The sequence below is a fragment of the Musca autumnalis genome, unplaced genomic scaffold (assembly GCF_047663935.1).
Source record: "Musca autumnalis isolate F117 unplaced genomic scaffold, ASM4766393v1 scaffold_2, whole genome shotgun sequence".
Taxonomy (NCBI): Eukaryota; Metazoa; Arthropoda; class Insecta; order Diptera; family Muscidae; genus Musca; species Musca autumnalis.
Genome location: NW_027411755.1, coordinates 241,481,369 through 241,502,302, shown reverse-complemented (window position 1 = coordinate 241,502,302; position 20,934 = coordinate 241,481,369). Strand labels below are relative to the sequence as shown.

The 20,934-nt window shown below is 36.3% G+C and overlaps 1 protein-coding gene across 1 annotated transcript in view; it reads left to right on the top strand.

Moving 5' to 3' along the window:
• ds (dachsous cadherin-related 1) overlaps positions 1 to 20,934 on the top strand; it is a 644,900-nt gene that overhangs the window by 568,656 nt on the left and 55,310 nt on the right. Inside the window, exon 8 of the mRNA XM_073971174.1 lies at positions 4,300 to 4,802. Coding sequence (XP_073827275.1) covers positions 4,300 to 4,802 — 503 coding nt within the window. The remainder of the gene's footprint in view (positions 1 to 4,299; positions 4,803 to 20,934) is intronic.

Sequence of the window (20,934 nt, the reverse complement as noted above, 5' to 3'; positions counted from 1 at the left end):
ATAACTGTTTTAATGTTGGCTTAAATTTTTTTTTGTATTTTGAGTAATGAAATGAACATCTGTGAATATGCCGTTGTATACAGATAATACATTAGCTTCAACTGTAAATAAACGTGGTTATTTTAAAAAAAAATTTTGGAGGAAACATAAATACCAATAAACATGGATTTTTTAAAAAATGTTGGGCACCCTGAAACACCGATTAACGTAAATTTTTTTGGAGCACCCTTAAATCCCAATATATGTGGATTTTTTAAACAATTTTTGGAGCACCCTTAAATCCCAATATACGTGGATTTTTTAAAGAATTTTTGGAGCACCCTTAAGCCCCAATATACGTGGATTTTTTAAACAATTTTTGCAGCACCCTTAAGCCCCAATATACGTGGATTTTTTAAACAATTTTTGGAGCACCCTTAAATCCCAATATACGTGGATTTTTTAAACAATTTTTGGAGCACCCTTAAATCCCAATATACGTGGATTTTTTAAACAATTTTTGGAGCACCCTTAAATCCCAATATACGTGGATTTTTTAAACAATTTTTGGAGCACCCTTAAATCCCAATATACGTGGATTTTTTAAACAATTTTTGGAGCACCCTTAAATCCCAATATACGTGGATTTTTTAAACAATTTTTGGAGCACCCTTAAATCCCAATATACGTGGATTTTTTAAACAATTTTTGGAGCACCCTTAAATCCCAATATACGTGGATTTTTTAAACAATTTTTGGAGCACCCTTAATCCCCAATATACGTGGATTTTTTAAACAATTTTTGGAGCACCCTTAAGCCCCAATATACGTGGATTTTTTAAACAATTTTTGCAGCACCCTTAAATCCCAATATACGTGGATTTTTTAAACAATTTTTGGAGCACCCTTAAACCCCAATATACGTGGATTTTTTAAACAATTTTTGGAGCACCCTTAAGCCCCAATATACGTGGATTTTTTAAACAATTTTTGCAGCACCCTTAAGCCCCAATATACGTGGATTTTTTAAACAATTTTTGGAGCACCCTTAAATCCCAAATTTACGTGGATTTTTTAAACAATTTTGGAGCACCCTTAAATCCCAATATACGTGGATTTTTTAAACAATTTTTGGAGCACCCTTAAATCCCAATATACGTGGATTTTTTAAACAATTTTTGGAGCACCCTTAAATCCCAAATTTACGTGGATTTTTTAAACAATTTTTGGAGCACTCTTAAATCCCAATATACGTCGATTTTTTAAAAAATTTTTGGAGCACTCTTAAATCCCAATATACGTGGATTTTTTAAACAATTTTTGGAGCACTCTTAAATCCCAATATACGTGGATTTTTTAAACAATTTTTGGAGCACCCTTAAATCCCAATATACGTGGATTTTTTAAACAATTTTTGGAGCACCCTTAAACACCAATATTAGTGGATTTTTTAAACAAATTTTGGAGCACCCTTAAACACCAATATTAGTGGATTTTTTAAACAATTTTTGGAGCACTCTTAAATCCCAATATACGTCGATTTTTTAAAAAATTTTTGGAGCACTCTTAAATCCCAATATACGTGGATTTTTTAAACAATTTTTGGAGCACTCTTAAATCCCAATATACGTGGATTTTTTAAACAATTTTTGGAGCACCCTTAAATCCCAATATACGTGGATTTTTTAAACAATTTTTGGAGCACCCTTAAACACCAATATTAGTGGATTTTTTAAACAAATTTTGGAGCACCCTTAAACACCAATATTAGTGGATTTTTTAAACAATTTTTGGAGCACTCTTAAATCCCAATATACGTCGATTTTTTAAAAAATTTTTGGAGCACTCTTAAATCCCAATATACGTGGATTTTTTAAACAATTTTTGGAGCACTCTTAAATCCCAATATACGTGGATTTTTTAAACAATTTTTGGAGCACCCTTAAATCCCAATATACGTGGATTTTTTAAACAATTTTTGGAGCACCCTTAAACACCAATATTAGTGGATTTTTTAAACAAATTTTGGAGCACCCTTAAACACCAATATTAGTGGATTTTTTAAACAATTTTTGGAGCACTCTTAAATCCCAATATACGTCGATTTTTTAAAAAATTTTTGGAGCACTCTTAAATCCCAATATACGTGGATTTTTTAAACAATTTTTGGAGCACTCTTAAATCCCAATATACGTGGATTTTTTAAACAATTTTTGGAGCACCCTTAAATCCCAATATACGTGGATTTTTAAGCAATTTTTGGAGCACCCTTAAACACCAATATTAGTGGATTTTTTAAACAAATTTTGGAGCACCCTTAAACACCAATATTAGTGGATTTTTTAAACAAATTTTGGAGCACCCTTAAATCCCAAAATACGTGGATTTTTTAAACAATCTTTGGAGCACCCTTAAATCCCAATATACGTGGATTTTTTAAACAATTTTTGGAGTACCCTTAAATCCCAATATACGTGGATTTTTTAAACAATTTTTGGAGCACCCTTAAATCCCAATATACGTGAATTTTTTAAACAATTTTTGGAGCACCTTTAAGGACCAATATACGTGGATTTTTTAAACAATTTTTGGAGTACCCTTAAATCCCAAAATACGTGGATTTTTTAAACAATTTTTGGAGCACCTTTAAGGACCAATATACGTGGATTTTTTAAACAATTTTTGGAGTACCCTTAAATCCCAATATACGTGGATTTTTTTAAACAATTTTTGGAGCACCATTAAATCCCAATATACGTGGATTTTTTAAACCATTTTTTGAGCACCCTTAAATTTTTGGAGCACCCTTAAGGACCAATATACGTGGATTTTTTAAACAATTTTTTGAGCACCCTTAAATTTTTGGAGCACCCTTAAGGACCAATATACGTGGATTTTTTAAACAATTTTTGGAGCACCCTTAATGACCAATATACGTGGATTTTTTAAACAATTTTTGGAGCACCCTTATTGACCAATATACGTGGATTTTTTAAACAATTTTTGGAGCACCCTTAATGACCAATACACGTGGATTTTTTAAACAATTTTTGGAGCACCCTTAATGACCAATATACGTGGATTTTTTAAACAATTTTTGGAGCACCCTTAATGACCAATATACGTGGATTTTTTAAACAATTTTTGGAGCACCCTTATTGACCAATATACGTGGATTTTTTAAACAATTTTTGGAGCACCCTTAAATCCCAATATACGTGGATTTTTTAAACAATTTTTGGAGCACCCTTAAATCCCAATATACGTGGATTTTTTAAACAATTTTTGGAGCCCCCTTAAACCCCAATATACGTGGATTTTTTTAAACAATTTTTGGAGCACCCTTAAACCCCAATATACGTGGATTTTTTTAAACAATTTTTGGAGCACCCTTAAATCCCAATATACGTGGATTTTTTAAACAATTTTTGGAGCACCCTTAAACCCCAATATACGTGGATTTTTTAAACAATTTTTGGAGCACCCTTAAATCCCAATATACGTGGATTTTTTAAACAATTCTTGGAGCACCCTTAAATCCCAATATACGTGGATTTTTTAAACAACTTTTGGAGCATCCTTAAATCCAAAGATATTTGGAATTTTTAAACCAATTTTTGAAGCACCCTTAAACCCCAATATACGTGGATTTTTTTAAACAATTTTTGGAGCACCCTTAAACCCCAATATACGTGGATTTTTTTAAACAATTTTTGGAGCACCCTTAAACCCCAATATACGTGGATTTTTTTAAACAATTTTTGGAGCACCCTTAAACCCCAATATACGTGGATTTTTTAAACAATTTTTGGAGCACCCTTAAACAATTTTTGGAGCACCCTAAAATCCCAATATACGTGGATTTTTTAAACAATCTCTGTAGCACACTTAAATCCCAATATACGTGGATTTTTTTTGTAAATTGCGGAGGACCTCTAACCACGAAAGTCACAAAGTCTCTTATAGAATAACACATTGTCTCCTTATGATCACAAGTTCTTCTGATGGAAGACCACAAAATCTTCTCGTAGAAAAGCTCAAGGCTTATTTTAGAAGTTCACATAGCTTTCTCATAGAAGACCACAAATTCCTGGTATAAAAGTCTTCGTACAGAAGGTCTTCTTATAAAACACACGAAGTCTTCTTTGAAAGATAAACAAAAATATATTCTTAGTAGATTCTGGTAGAATCCTTTGTGAACGGAAACAATTAAAACTGCTAATTACTTCATAAAACATCCCACATTTAAACTAAGTTTTGATTTGTTTGTTTTATTTACCTTTTTTACTAAACCTTTGTTTTCTCTTCCCTTCATTCCAGGTGAAATAACCACACGTGAACCATTGGATCGTGAAATCAGCCCTGTCTATGAATTCGTTGCTGAGGCTCGCGACCAAGGTACACCATATCGCAGTTCACGTGTTACTGTCAAAGTCCATGTAACCGATGTCAATGACAATCAACCGAAAATTGTCGATCCGCAGGAGGATGTGGTCAGCGTACGCGAAGAACAGCCACCAGGCACTGAAGTGGTGCGCATACGTGCTGTCGATCGTGATAATGGACAGAATGCATCGATCACCTATTCGATATTGAAAGGTCGTGATTCGGATGGCTTTGGTCTGTTTAGCATAGACGCCAACACGGGTGTGATTCGCACGTTGGTCGTGTTGGATCACGAAGAGCGTAGCATTTATCGTTTGGCGGTGGCAGCAACCGATGGTGGCAATCCACCGAAACAATCGATACGTTTGCTGCGTGTTGAGGTGTTAAATTTGAATGACAATCGGCCAACGTTTACCAGTTCAAGTCTTGTGTTTCGGGTGAGTGTTTTTAATTTTTTTTTTTACCTCTTTATTTTCTGACTTTTTTTGTTCTTAAAGAGAACTTCCTTCGATTCTGTTTTTGTTGTGATGGCAACAAAGTCTATGGTTTTTTGTTTTGATTTTGTTGTTGTCTTCCTAGGACTGGCAGTCCTTGGGGAAAGTAACTATTTGAAGTACAATTTTGTAGAATATGAAAATAAAAAAAAAAAACATAGCCCACGCCTGAATTCAATTTTTGTTCTTAAAATAAACAATTGCAAATCAATAGAAGGGTTATGAGATGCGGTAGCACACTGTGTCGACAACAAATTTCATAATCTGTTTCCCCTAAAATTCTTCAAAAAATTTTTGATTTGTTGGTTATTTAGTTCGACTTTTATTTTGATTATTTTAAATGTATTAAATAAAATCGAGAGGAAACAGATGGCAGCAGCAACAGATCGACGTTTGTGCTTGGTGAAATTATTGTTATTGTTGTAATAGCTTTAAGTATTATTTATCCTGATGATGTCCTTCGAAGAATGGGGGCACCCTTAAGGGTGCCCCAAAAATTATTTATACAATTCACGTATATTGGCCCCAAGGGTGCTCCAAAAATTATTTAAACAATTCTCGTATATTGGCCCCAAGGGTGCTTCAAAAATTATTTAAAAAATCCATGTGTGTTGGCCCTTAAGGATGCTCCAAAAATTATTTTAAAAATCCACGTGTATTGGGGAGATCCAAAAATTATTTAAAAAATCCAAGTGTATTGGCCCTTAAGGGTGATCCAAAAATTATTTAAAAAATCCACGTGTATTGGCCCTTAAGGGTGGTCCAAAAATTATTTAAACAATTCACGTATATTGGCCCCAAGGGTGCTCCAAAAATTATTTAAACAATTCACGTATATTGGCCCCAAGGGTGCTCCAAAAATTATTTTAAAAATCCACGTGTATTGGGGTGATCCAAAAATAATTTAAAAAATCCACGTGTATTGACCCTTAAGGGTGCACCAAAAATTATTTAAAAAATCCACGTGTATTGACCCTTAAGGGTGCACCAAAAATTATTTAAAAAATCCACGTGTATTGGCCCTTACGGGTGCTCTGAGAATTATTTAAAAAATCCTCGTGTATTGGCCCTTAAGGGTGCTCTAAAAATTTCTTAAAAAATCCACGTGTATTGGCCATTAAGGGTGCTCTAAAAATTTCTTAAAAAATACACGTATATTGGCCCTTAAGGGTGCTCCAAAAATTATTTTAAAAATCTACGTATATTGGCCCTGAAGGGTGCACCAAAAATTATTTAAAAAATCCAAGTGTATTGGCCCTTAAGGGCGCTTCAAAAATTATTTAAAAAATCCACGTGTATTGGCCCTTAAGGATGCTTTAAAAATTATTTTAAAAATCCACGTGTATTGGCCCTTAAGGATGCTTTAAAAATTATTTTAAAAATCCACGTGTATTGACCCTTAAGGATGCTTTAAAAATTATTTTAAAAATCCACGTGTATTGGCCCTTAAGGATGCTTTAAAAATTATTTTAAAAATCCACGTGTATTGGCCCTTGAGGTTGCTCCAAAAATTCTTTAAAAAATCCACGTGTATTGGCCCTTAAGGGTGCTCCAAAAATTCTTTAAAAAATCCACGTGTATTAGCCCTTAAGGGTGCTCCAAAAATTCTTTAAAAAATCCACGTAAATTGGCCCTTAAAGATGCTCCAAAAATTATTTAAAAATCCACGTGTAATGGTCCATAAGGGTGCTCCAAAAATTATTTAAAAAATCCACGTGTAGTGGTTCTTAAGGGTGCTCCAAAAATTATTTAAAAAATCCACGTGTAGTGGTCCTTAAGGGTGCTCCAAAAATTATTTAAAAAATCCACGTGTAGTGGTCCTTAAGGGCGCTCCAAAAATTATTTAAAAAATCCACGTGTAGTTGTCCTTAAGGGTGCTCCAAAAATTATTTAAAAAATTCACGTGTAGTGGTCCTTAAGGGTGCTCCAAAATTTATTTAAAAAATTCACGTGTATTGGCCCTTAACGGTGCTCCGAAAATTATTTTAAAAATCCACGTGTATTGGCCCATAAGAGTGCTCCAAAAATTATTTAAAAAATCCACGTGTATTGGCCCATAAGGGTGCTCCAAAAATTATTTGAAAAATCCACGTGTATTGGCCCTTAAGGGTGCACCAAAAATTATTTAAAAAATAAGTTTTATTGACCTTTAAGTGTGCTCCAAAAATTGTTTAAAAAAATCCACGTATATTGACCCTTAAAAGTTCTCCAAAAATTTGTCGTTTAAAGTTGGTTAAAAATCCACCTCTATTGGCCTTCAAGGCTACTGCAGAAATTGTTTAAAAATCCAAATTAACTCGACTTTAAGGGTGATCTAAAAATTGCTTAGAAATTTAACTCCAACCCACTGTCTCTTAAGGAAAAAAACTATAACTTTAATTCCCCATTCTATTGGCAACAGCGTGGTTATCCCTTTCTGTGTGGATACTGAAGATGACTTTGACAGAAGTTTTCTAGAATTTCTTCAGATTTTTTTTCATTTTTCATTTTGTCTTTGCCAACCGTTGGTTGTTATTTCACACAATATTCAAATTCTAAGAATTTTTATGTTTAAGTATTTTACGCTTGTTACTCCTAGTTTCTGCTAGTTGCTATTTTACACCGCTCACACCCTCTATTTAAATGGTCCCAACATATTCAAAGTCTTTCTATGAGTTTTTTTCCTGTATGTAAAATTTGTGTATACCAGAGATAGATAGACAGCCAGTCAGACGGACGGACGGATAGAAACACACGAACGAATAGCTGCTGGACGGACAGTTACAGTTTACAGCAGCCGCCACATCATCATCACCAGCACCAGTAACAAAACTACAACAAAAACAACAATTTGCAACATTTTGAGTAACCGTAAGTGTTAAGACTTTGAGAGGTTCAAGAAATGAAAAAATCGTGATCTTTGACTTTAGAAACAAAAAACAACAACAACAAATGATACTATGTGGACAAAAACCCCATAATAGATAACAGCGGGGGAAGTATAGCCTAGTAGGAGAAATCGGTATGGAGTTATTCGATCGTATCTAGAGAAGAAAATATAGTGGCTCACATTCACAGATTCGAATGAAGGACTACTGGATGGCTACTATAATTTTTTTAATAGTCAGTGTCAATTCCAGAGTCACAACGACTTTTATTATTTACCTTTAATTTATTAGTGGAGAAAATGCGTATGGTTAGATTGATAAATGTACATATATTTCACATCTAACTGTACATATGTATATTGCCACAATATCCCCGTGGGAACACGGGAGATTCCACCACAGAACCTCTGCTTTAATATATTCATCTTTCTCTTAAAAACTTGCTTTACAATTACTGCCGAGCCACTTTCTAAATCACACCTGGGCAGCTAACATGTTTGGCTTTCTTCGGGGAAACCCCGTGGAGAACAAACCATGTCATATAACTTAGTTCCATTAAGGCATTTATTCTTATATTATGAATTAAAGCCCAACTTATGTATATTATTTTTGATTCAAATCCTTACTTCTGTTGCTGAGCATACCTTCCCCTTCAGTCTTAACCATGTGTCTTTTATTATTATAAAATCGAGAGACAGCTTTAAAAGACAATGTATGATTAAATGCCTTCTGCAAAAAGAACTAAATGCCACCAAACAGCCAAGGTGCTCCGTTTTATTTCCCCCCATAGAATGTGAGGTTAAACATTAGTTATGTAACAAACCGTTGTGATGAAATGCTAATGGAGATTTATGCCAATATTATTATGTAAATAATGGAAATCAACCCTACCTTAAACGTACCTTAAATGGGCAACCCCCTTGAGTAAGCGGACTAATTTATACGATTTTGCAATATTTAAGTAGAAAACGCTTAATGTAAACATATTTTCGCAGAACGCAATTATATCCTTCATTCTTCATCTTAAAATATTCATTTTTAGCCCTCAAATGTTCTGCCTGCTAACGATAATAATTTTTACAATATCGTTCAGCATCAGCGTAGATTAGTCTATACATACATCTATCCATAGATGAACCGTAAGTCCCTAAGAAGTCTACTGCCTACAGGGAAGTCGTATCAAGTCCTTCTATTGTAGTTACAATGTCCACCAAACAGTTTAGTTGGTCAGAATTTCTTCTGAGGGACTCGAAGCAGTTGCCCGATATTGACCTCCTTCTAACTTGATGTAGCTTTGAAAGAAAATTACCATTGGAAGAATTGGGTACTCAATTCGTTCGTAGTGCTCATAATTTTGTTTTTGTGGCATCTGGCAGGATTTTTTAAAGCTCAGGCAATATGGACTTGCCAAAAAATAATATTGTTGCCACAAGAACAACCTTCGATAAGCTTGCAAAGCGCAGGTTAGGTTGCTAATTCTGAAAAGAGAAAACGAGGTGAAAAAGATCATTGACTGTTTGATTTCCCTGAATGTACTTACTAACTTATCTGGCCCATTACAGAACATTTGTTCCATAGACCGAACTAAGAAAATATCGCCAATTCTCCCCGTTTAGTGCTTCGCTTTTTGGAATACCGCGCCTTGTCATCTCTTTATCCAATTGTTTGCGCCATTCGCCTGCCAATTCTTCGTGCACCGCCATGTGTCTCGAATTACTACGTCTTTTTAGCGGGTTCATCATCGCTCATTCTTATTATATGGCCTAGTCAACGCAATCGCTGCATCTCGATACGTTTAACGTGGTTCATACGACGGCCCAGATCGGCACGTAGATCTTTCGAAGAATTTTTCTCTCAAACACGCCAAGCACTGCCTTACCTGCTTGCGCAAGTACCCAGGCTTCGGAACCATACATTAGCACGGGTAGCATCAGTGTTTTGTAAAGCGTTATTTTTGTTTAACGAGTTGTGGCTTTGTTTTTTAAGTGCTTTCTTAAGCCAAAGTAGCATCTGTTGGCCAATACAATTCTTCTTTTCATTTCACAACTAATGTCGTTTGTTGTGTTTACGGCGGTGCCGAGGTATACGAAGTCTTTTACTACCTCAAAATTATAGGAACCAACTTCAACAATTGGTCCGATCTCAATGGACGCATTGCGCGTCGACACCGTCAGCTTTGTCTTCTCGCCGTTTACCGCCAGACCCACTTTAGCAGATAAAGGTGTCGGTTACTTCTTTTACTGATCGTCCCATTATGCCTATATCATCAACATAACCAAATAACATGTGGCTATTGGTGTAAATTGTGCCACTTCTTTACACGTTTGCCTCTCGTATAACCTTTTCCAGCAGGATGTTGAAGAGATCACACGAAAGGCTGTCTCCTTGTCTGAAACCTCTTTTGGTACAAAACTCTTCGGAGAGGTTCTTTCATATTTTAATTGAAGATCTTGTGTCAGTTAGAGTCATTTTACAAAGTCGAATGAGCTTTGCGGGGACACCAAATTCAGACATTGCTTGGATATACCTTTGAACGTTGCAGGCCGTCGAAGGCTGATTTATAACACTGGTCAACAAGACTTTTGTTTCAACCGAAGTTGCAGTTGTTTCTAGATGAAATCGGCGAGTTATTTTCAAATCCGGTCCCGGTTTTTCTCCATCAGCTCTTGTTTTTGAGATATAGCTCAAAATCGGTTTTTACGAGTTTAACCCAAACTTTCGTTATTTTCGGATACAAACAAATATTTTTTGTGGGTTTTTCGACATTAATATATTAAGTAGATGTTGTACGCTCGATACAAATCGTCTTTGAAATAGTTACGGTGAGTATATATCAAAAAAATATAGAAAACATACGACGGACCCTGTAAAAATTGCATATTTTGAGTACTTTAAGCTGTAATTACGTCATCGGGGAAAGTCATAGGATCTTCATATGGTACTCCGGATATGCTTAGGGTGACTACTATATAATCCAGTATTCAAATATATAATATAAAGTTCATAGCCCCCATGATTCGGCCATAACCTAAAAATCGCCATGAAGACTGCTAAAGGGAATTAATTTACCAGTGATATCATTAACACATAAGCCATTTACTTTTCAATGGCAGTCTTCATGATGATTTTTAGGTTATGGCCGAATCATGGGCGCTATGAACTTTATATTATATATTTGAATACTGGACTATATAGTAGACACCTTAAGCATATCCGCATTACCATATGAAGATCCTATGACTTCCCCCGATGACGTAATTACAGCCTAAAATACTCAAAATAAGCAATTTTTACAAGGTCCGTCGTATATTTTCTATATTTTTTGATATATACTCACCATAACTATTTCAAAAACGATTTGTATCGAGCGTACAACATATCCTTAATATATTAATGTCGAAAAACCCACAAAAAATATTTGTTTGTATCCGAAAATAACGAAAGTCTGGGTTAAACTTGTAAAAACCGATATTGAGCTATATCTCAAAAACAAGAGCTGATGGAGAAAAACCGGGACCGGATTTGAAAATAACTCGCCGATTTCATCTAGAAACAACTGCAACTTCGTCTGAAACATTCAACTTTTTCAATTTTGTTGAGCAGTGTAATCGACAAAAAGGTGGTAGGTGTCGATCTGCATCTCTTGGATCTTCTCCAGGATTTGCCGCAGGGTAAATATATGGTCAATGATGGACTTGCCAGTTCTAAAGCCGCATTGGTATAGCCCAATTATTTCGTTGACCATGGGCTTAAGTCGTTCGCACAATATCCCTGACACTATCTTGTAGGCGATAGGGAGAAGACTTATGTCCCTATAGTTGGAGTATAGAATCTTATCTCCTTTCTTACGGACGGGACACAGGATGCTCAGGTTCCAATCGTCGAGTACGCGTTCTTCCTGCCAGATGGAGCTAACTAGCTGATGCATACACCTTATCAGCGTGTCGACTCCGGTTTTAAACAGCTCGACTGATAGGCCATCAACTCCTGCTGTCTTATTATTCTTCAGCCGGTTTATTGCTGTCTTTACCTTATCTTGGCCGGGTGGTATGCATTCAATACCATCTTCTAGGATTGGATCTGTGGTATCTTCTTCGACTTTGCTACTATTGGACGCCAACAGTTTGGAAATATGCTCTTTCCATATCCTGAGCACACAATCTGTATCAGTTACCAGATTACTTTGCTGGTCTCTGCAGGAGGATGTGCCAGTTCCAAAGCCATCGGTTTGATATTTCACTCTTTGGTAGAATTTTCGGACTTCATTCTGTCTCCTGTACATCTCGATTTGTTCACACTACCGCTTTTCCACCTCTCTCTTTTTCCTGTGTAAAAGACGTTTCTCCTCCCTCCTTTTCTCACGATACCTCTCTCGTGCGCTACGCGTTGCTACGGATTGTAAAGTAGCCCTATATGCCGCATTTTTCTCTTCGGTAGCAGCACGACAATCCTGGTCATACCATGGATTCCTTGGAGGAGGTCTCTGGTATCCAAGTACTGATTTTGTGGCTGTTTACATGGAGTGGGCAATGTTTTGCCATTGTCCTGATATGTTATCGGGACGAGAAGGCTTTGATTAAGCAGTTGGGCCAGTTGAGTGGAATATGCTCTGGCTATCTCTTGTGATTGCAGCTTACAGATGTCCAACTTCCGTGTTGTGTCTGTTCGCACTTTATTTGCTACGTTTAATCTGGTACGTACCTTCGCTGCAACAAGGTAGTGGTCCGAATCTATGTATGCTCCTCGGAACGATCGTACATCCAACACGCTTGATGCATGTCTTCCATCTATCACTACGTGATCAATTTCATTTCTTGTTCTTTGATATCGAGATGCTTAAATCTGGTACTGCTATCTACCATGTTTCTTGCAGCTGCAAAGTCTATCGGCCTCATACCATTGTCAGATGTTTCACTGTGGAGACTGATTTTCCCGACTGTTGGGCCAAAGATATTCTCCTTTCCAATTTTGGCATTAAAATCGCCTAGAAAAATTTTAATGTCATGGGCAGGGCAACGGTCATAAGTTTCTTCTAAGCGCTCGTTAAAAATATCTTTGGTCTGTTCGTCCTTGTCTTCAGTGGGAGCATGAGCGCAAATAAAGCTGATGTTGAAGAATTTTGCTTTTAATTGGATTGTTGCGAGTCTTTCATTCACTGGGGTGAAGCTGGAGACCAGATGTTTTAACCTCCGACCAACTACAAATTCGCAACCAAACTCATGCTTTTTGTCATGCCAGATATAATACAGTGCGTCACTTTTAGGTGTTGTTGTGACGCCTTTCCCGTTCCATCGTATTTCCTGTATGGCAGTAATGTCGCCCTTGTACTTTTCAAGTACATCTGCCAATGCGTAAACTGCACCTTCTCTATAAAGAGTGCGAACATTCCAGGTGCAGATTCACAGATCGTTTGCGGGGTTCGTCAACTTTAGAGGGGTTTGTTTTTCTTTTCTTTCGATTTTTCATAGTAGGCTGTTTTTGCTAGGGGAGGCTTACTAACCCGACGCCCAAACCCAAGGTTTTAACGTTCTATGGGTGAACGCACGGCACATGTTAGCTCACTACCATTAACGGGTGTTAAAGGCAGTTCCCCAGGTGACACCACGGGGAGGTCAGTGTCCACTTGACATGAAAGAGTGACCAAGATAAATCCTGGGCTTTGTTATGTTAAAGCCGGTCAGGACCGTTCCTTGGTATCTTCCATTCCCTACGTCACCCAATAAGGCTATTTCGATTCTATAGAAACCCCCATAAAAAGACTTTCATACTATATAAAACCCTAAAGACGACTTCGATTAGATAGAAGTATCCTTATGTCAACATTGAACATATAGGGTATTCTATTGAAGACCCCTTAATACAAAATCGATTCCATTGTAGATATCTAAGGCTACTTCATATCTATAGAATACCTGTAAAGCGGCTTCGACTCTATGAAACACTTCTTAAAACCACTCTGATTTGGTTTTAAGGTTGAATATTGTCTTATAATTTTTCACCAAATCAGAAACTCTTAAATACGTTTATGTTTATCTATTTTGACATTACGTTTAGACTATGTAAAGAATTTTGAATATTCAGACGAACTTTACCCCCTACAGATAGATATAGAAACATCTACATTTCATGAGATTGGAGACAATTTTAATATGGGCCCACTTTATCTGTAAAATATTTATACCCTACACCACTATGTGGTAAGGGGTATTATGTGTTAGTGCATTTGTATGTAACATACAAAAGGAAGCGAGATAGACCCTTCTAGGGATATACATAGAATCACTTTCTGAGTCGATTTATGCATGTCCGTTCGTCCTTCCGTTCGCAACATACAGGTCGCATTTGTTGACCGATTACGCTGAAAATTGGGGAATACCATTTTTTTAGCCGTCGGAAGATCAAGTTCGAAGATGGGCTATATCGGTCCAAGTTTTGGTATAGTCCCCATATAACGGTACCTCCCGATTTAAGGTATTTTAAGGATCTTAGCCACATTTGTTGCCCAAACCAGCTGAAATTTTACATTTGAGGTTCCCAATGGCCGCAAAATTGCTCCACTAAAAATTGTCAAGATAGGTCCACGGTTCGGTATAGTCCCCATATAACGATACCTCCCGATTTAAGGTATTTTAGGGATCTTAGCCACATTTTTTGCTTGAACTAGCTGAAATTTTACATATGTGGTTCCCAGTGGCCACGAAATTTCGCCACTTAAAATTGTTAAGATAGGTCCATGTTTTTTTGTAGCCCCCATATAACGGTACCTCCCGATTTTAGGTATTTTAACGATTTTCCCCAAATATGGCTCCAATTTGCGTATTGGGATGTATACTAATTATTCCATTTTTACATATTTCGACTGGTGTTTTGTATTACATAGTCGGCCCCGCCCGACTTTGGTCTTTTCCTACTGGTTTTATTATGTATTTTTCTTTACATACCCAGTAGAAGCTCTATCTTGTGACTTAAGTCACTTTGCTTTTCATTTTAAATCTTGCTAATAATCCCTTTGAGTTGCTTATCCCTAGTCTTACATTGCAAATATATGATGTACTACATAAATGCATACATATGCTAACACATTTACATACGTTATATACGAACCAGCACATACCTATGGACATATTAACTACTCAACTATTGTATGTGTGACAATGATTTGTAGCATCACGTGACAAATGTTAAATACACGAAATTTTTGCAGCCTTTTTGCAACACTTTTTTCCTAAAGTTAGTTTTGCATTGACAACGAGACTAGCAGCAGTAGAAACAGTAACAACCACAGTAGCTGTTGTAATACAAAACAAAAAAAAAAAAAAAACAACAACCGTCTTCGTTCTTTTTTACCAAGAATCTCAAACAAACAATCATCACAAAGAAGTTTTGCCGCTTTGCCACTCTGACACTTTTGTGTATTTAGTTATGCATATTGTCGAATCGAAGGGAAAGAACAAGAACAACAACTGAAAAATGGTCTACAACGAAGTTTAGATACCCTTTACTATGGTAAAAGTTTTCTACAAATAGTGTCGTTTGACAATCCTTTCGGACTGGGAGATATAAATTAGGTCCCACATCAATGAGCTAAATATAGGCTGCACTCTTTTGAGAGTCTCCTTTTTTCATTTAAAGGATGTTTGTATAAAATAGTTGTTTATATAATCCGTTTTAAGTTCACAATACCCTGGAACCTATACAGAAGCTTTAAGCGTTGTATACGAATCAACCCATCTAACATACCCAATTTTCCATGCGCTACAGAGTATTTAAAAGGAAGCAAATACTAACAAAAAAACCAAACAACTCATTTGTTTAAAATAAAACAGACGCTGATATCAAAGCAAAGTAAGGCGTGGGATTTTTCATTTCTTCTTAACAGTTCCCCTTCTTCTTCTCGGTGAGAACTCTGTTCCTCTATGCAAATTATATCCCTCCATTCCGTCATCGAAAAAACAAACATCAACAGTGGCGGCGGCAGTGTCGTTCGTGGTGTTGCCGCTTGTTTGTCGCCGGAAAAAAACTGGCAATTCATTAGCTGCCATTTTCGGCATAAATAAAATAAACCAAAACAAAACAACGACGAACAAACATACACTCCAAGTACATAAATTGAAATTATAACATTGGCATTTTAAATGGCGGTAGTTTAACAAAGTCCCATATCTTTTCTCCTTCTTCTCCTGCTCCATCACTATTTGCCGCATAATAAAATGTTAGATGTTGTTGTTCGGTTTATTAACCAAACAAACGAAAATGTTAATGAGTTTGGACAGTAATGAAGGTGTTTTCGTTTGGGGTAATTGTGTTAAATATTCGTGGCTTTTGTGATTTGTGTGGAAAAGAGCTACTGTTTGGTTAGTCAATTAGATTGACAATGTAATCATGGTGTTCATAAGGGGGAGTCATGGTGTCAGAGAACGGCAGACAATCATTTATCCCTGATCAACACCCCTGAAGGTACAAGGAAGACTTATATAATATCAATGTGTGCTTGCCGATTTATATTAGCTCAATGATATGTGACCTCATTTTTATCGCCGACTCCACCTTTAGAAAAGTTTTTTATGACTAAAATACTCAGGAAATGTAGCCTACATTACAAATAGGTTATTTGCCACAGCCGAAAATTTTGATTTCCTAGTCAGGAATTGAACCGTAGACCTTCTCAGTGCAAGGCGGTCATGCTTACCAATGTGCCACGGTGGCTCCCTCAAAATTTATTCAATATACATTAATACATTGGTAAAATTTGGCGTGGTCTTTGTGGCCGTCCAGTTCTCCTTCTGTAAAAAGAGTTTGTGGTCTCCTGAAAGAGGGCATGGTGATCGTTTTAGCAAGATCCATTGATCTCCTATCAGAAAAAATGCTGTTCTTCTATGAGAAATTTCTTATAATCTCCATAAGCATAACTTTTGATCTTCCATTGAAGACCTTAGGGTACTTAAGTTTAAGAACTTGTGGTTAGTTCCAGATATTGGCAGATATGCCTTCCCAATCAAACATTAACTTCCGTTGTAGAGACAAAAGTTTTATCCCACAACTTGTTTAATAAAAAGTAAAAGTAAAATATTATTTATTTACATGGGGGCTATACAAAAGTGTGGACCTAGGCTAGCAATTTTTCGTGCAGATTTTTCGCCAACACTAGGAGCCACAAATGTCAAATTACAGGTAGTTTGCGCCGAAAAAGTTAGCTAAAATCGTCAAAATAACGAAATTGGACAGGTACCATTGTAAGGGGCTGTACCAAAACATGGACCTAGACTGACAATTTTTGGGGGAGACAACCAGTAGTTCGGTCAAAAAGGTAACTAAAATCCTCATTACACCGAAAATCGTTATATGTAGGCCATACCAAAACATGAACTTAGGCTGATAATTGTTGGTGTATCTGTTTTGAGCCCACTGGGAACCTCAAACGTCAAATAACTTTTAATACACGCTCCATACTATGATGGAGGGTATAAAAAGCAAAAAAGAATCAGTTGGCTTTACCGACAGGTAAATACCCTCCGCTTTTCTCTGGGTTTTTGGAGAAGTATGAAGAACAAAATTATAGCCTTGCAACAAGGACCACAAGACTTCTAAAAACTTTAGTATCGAAGGTCTATCAAGGGGTGGCCATAAATATTCGAAAGTGGCCTTAGGCAGGATTAAATCGCAATGGTTGCGAACTTTTACGGATAAAATATCTGAAAGAATGGACCAATACAGTCTATCTTGGAACTGGATCTAGTGTTGGAAGTCATTCTGTCCGATATTTTTATACCCTCCACCATAGTATGGAGGGTATATTAAGTTTGTCATTCCGTTTGTAACACATCGAACTAATCATTTGCGACCCTATAAAGTATATATATTCTTGATCAGGATAAAATTCTAAGACGATCTAGCCATGTCCGTATGTCCGTCTGTTGTAATCACTCTAGCGTCCGCAATAATTGAGATAGAGTGCTGAAATTTTGCACCCGAGGGTCTTTTTTCCATAGGCAGGTCAAGTTCGAAGATGGGCTATATCGGTCCACTCTTAGGTATAGCCCCCATATAACGGTACCTCCGGATTTGAGGTATTTTGACGTTATTCGCCACATTTGCAGACCGAACTAGCTATAATTTGGCACTTAGGGTTCCTAGTGATCAACAAACTTATATCCCAAAGGATATGGACATAGGTCCATGTTTCGGTATAGTCCCATATAACGGTACCTTCCGATTTTCGGTATTTTGAGAATTTTAGCCACACTTTTTAACCGAACTATCTGCAATTTGACATTTGAGGTTCTCAGTGGTCATGAAATATCTCCAGCAAACATCGTCAACATAGGTCTATGTTTTGGTATAGCCCCCATATATCGGTACCTCCCGATTTTCGGTATTTTGAGAATTTTAGCTACAATTTTTAACCGAGCTAGCTGTATTTTGCCATTTGAGGTTCTCAGTGGTCATGAAATATCTCCACCAAACATCGTCAACATAGGTCCATGTTTTGGTATAGCCCCCATATAACGGTACCTCCCGATTTTCGGTATTTTGAGAATTATAGCCACAATTTGTAACCTAACTATCTGCAAGTTGACATTTGAAGTTCTCAGTGGTCATGAAACATCTCTACCAAAAATCGTCAACATAGGTCCATGTTTAGGTATGGCCCCCTTATAACCGTACCTCCCGATTTTCGGTATTTTGAGCATTTTAGTTACAATTTTTAACCGAACTAGCTGTAATTTGCCATTTGAGGTTCTCTGTGGTCATTAAATATCCCCACCAAACATCGTCAACATAGGTTCATGTTTTGGTATAGCCCCCATATAACGGTACCTCCCGATTTTCGGTATTTTGAGCATTTTAGTTACAATTTTTAACCGAACTAACTGTAATTTGCCATTTGAGGTTCTCAGTGGTCATAAAACATCTCTAACGAAACATCGTCAACATAGATCCATGTTTTGGTATAGCCCCCATATAACGGTATCTCCCGATTTTCGGTATTTTGAGAATTTTAGCTGCAATTTTTAACCGAACTAGCTGTAATGGTCGGTATTTTGAGAATTGTAGCTACAATTTTGTCTATTCAAAAATAATCGTCAATATAGGTCCATGTTTTGGTATATCCACCCATATAACTGTACCTCCCGATTTTCGGGAATTTTCAGTGGCCACGAAATTTCTTCACTAAAATTCGTCAACATGGGTCCATTTTTAAGGGTCTACATTGTTTTGATGAAACTACCCTCAATTTGACTCTTGAAGTTCCCTGCAGCTATAAAACTTTTCCGCCAAAAAATTTAAAGATAGGTTGACTCTTTGATATAGCCCCGTATGTGGTACCTTTCTCCTCGCTGAACACATTTTTTTAGATTAGATAACACTGTGCAACAAAATGGAAGTGAAAGTGTGGGGCACGGAAAATTCCTCTTGGGGAAGAAAGGCCTTGGTGAGTATATTATGAACCCCGAAGGACAGACCCGCCGTGAGTCGAACTTCCGCGTTATGGCGTGATGAAATTTTTGTTAGAGACCCTGTGAACCATCAGGAATTAGCGTTATATCTTTGTTCACTGTTGCTTAAGTGCTATACAAAAACAATAAACAAAGATATAATGCTATTTGATGATGGCTTACAGGGTCTCTTGCAAAAACTTCATCACGCCATAACGCTGAATTTCGACTTACGGAGCATCTGTCCTTCGGGGTTTTTAATATACACACACCAAGGGCTTTCATCTCCAAAAGGAATTATCTCTGCGCCAACATTTGTGTTCACAGTGTAATTTAAGCAATAGTGGGAGGCAGTAGGAGTCTATCCATTGTCGAAAAGTTGTTCCACATAAAATTGTAAAAGGATCCTAATTATTCCATTTTAATTAAGACTATTTTATGGTGGATGGTATAAAAAGTTCGGCCCGGCCGAACTTAACGACTTTTTGCTTGTTTTTTGTTAGACAGATAACAGACGAAGCTTTTAGGTGAATTATTAGCGGCCCAATTCGGTATGGCAGTTGTAGAGAAATTCAAAGTCAAAATAAACCTTTTGAGTTTTTTTGTTAACTATTTTTCATCAAAATATGAGTGTCCTTTGGTTTTTATATATCGTATTAAAGATGGTCAACACAAAAAAAAAATTGAAAAAAATTAAAAAGTTTAAAAAAAATTACAAAAAAATTTTTTTTTTTTTTTAAATAAAAAAAAATTCTTGGGTTTTCATAAAACTTAAATAACTCGTAAAAAAGTCATATACTCAACAAAATGTTAATTTGTGCCAAAAAGCTGTAATTCATATGGGAAACGGTATAGAAAAACGCACATTTTTACCCATGTAATTTCAATAAATTAAAAAAAGTGTTAAACGGACGGAACGGACGGGTACAAAAGTAAATATGGGCTGAAAGAGGAGCCTCTCGGGCATCTTTCTGCGGAAACAGAACATTGTTCCATGTTGTTCCACAAAAGTTATAGTAAACTAAATTTGGAATTTCATAAAATTTAGTACCTGAGGAAAAATAAACTAGCTCATGTTGTGTGAACGCTACGGTAATTAACTAAAACTATTTTGAAGGACAACAATCCTACCTACCTTAAAAAAAACAGTGAACACAATATCTGTTATAGTTTCTGAGAAATAATTACGTCTTTCTCCAGAAATTTGCAAAAACTACGTATTTCCCAAAAATGGGGAAAATGTTCGTTTTTTAGGGGCACACCACGCCCACACCTTCCAATATTTTGACCTAATTTTTTGGTTTCCTTAGTTTCAATATGTTTACTCTATAGTAATACAAATTAAATATCTTTGACAGAACAAATTTTGATTTTTGGCCAGGAAAATCGATTCCTGAACCATTGTGCACCGTAAGAGTTTAAGGAGCTTTTGGATATTTATGTCAGGAAGCACGGACTTGACGCAAAAAGTACATCGCTAAATCGATTCCAAATTGTCTGAAACTTATTTCCTCCAAACATACTTGGGGTTTAAAACTAATATTTCGACAACTTTTGATTTTGCCAAAGTGTGGATGGATTTCCCCTTAGAATAAAGCCAGCCTCAGCCTTTAAAAATTTGTTGTTGTTTTTTTCTAAAAATTTCCTTTTTTGTTTTTAAGAAAATGTTCTGAAATTTTCTATAGGAGCTTTTATTAAATTTTCCTGTTTAAATATTCTAGAAAAAAATATGTTGAAATTTTTAAAGAACAAAATTGTTGTTGAATTTTA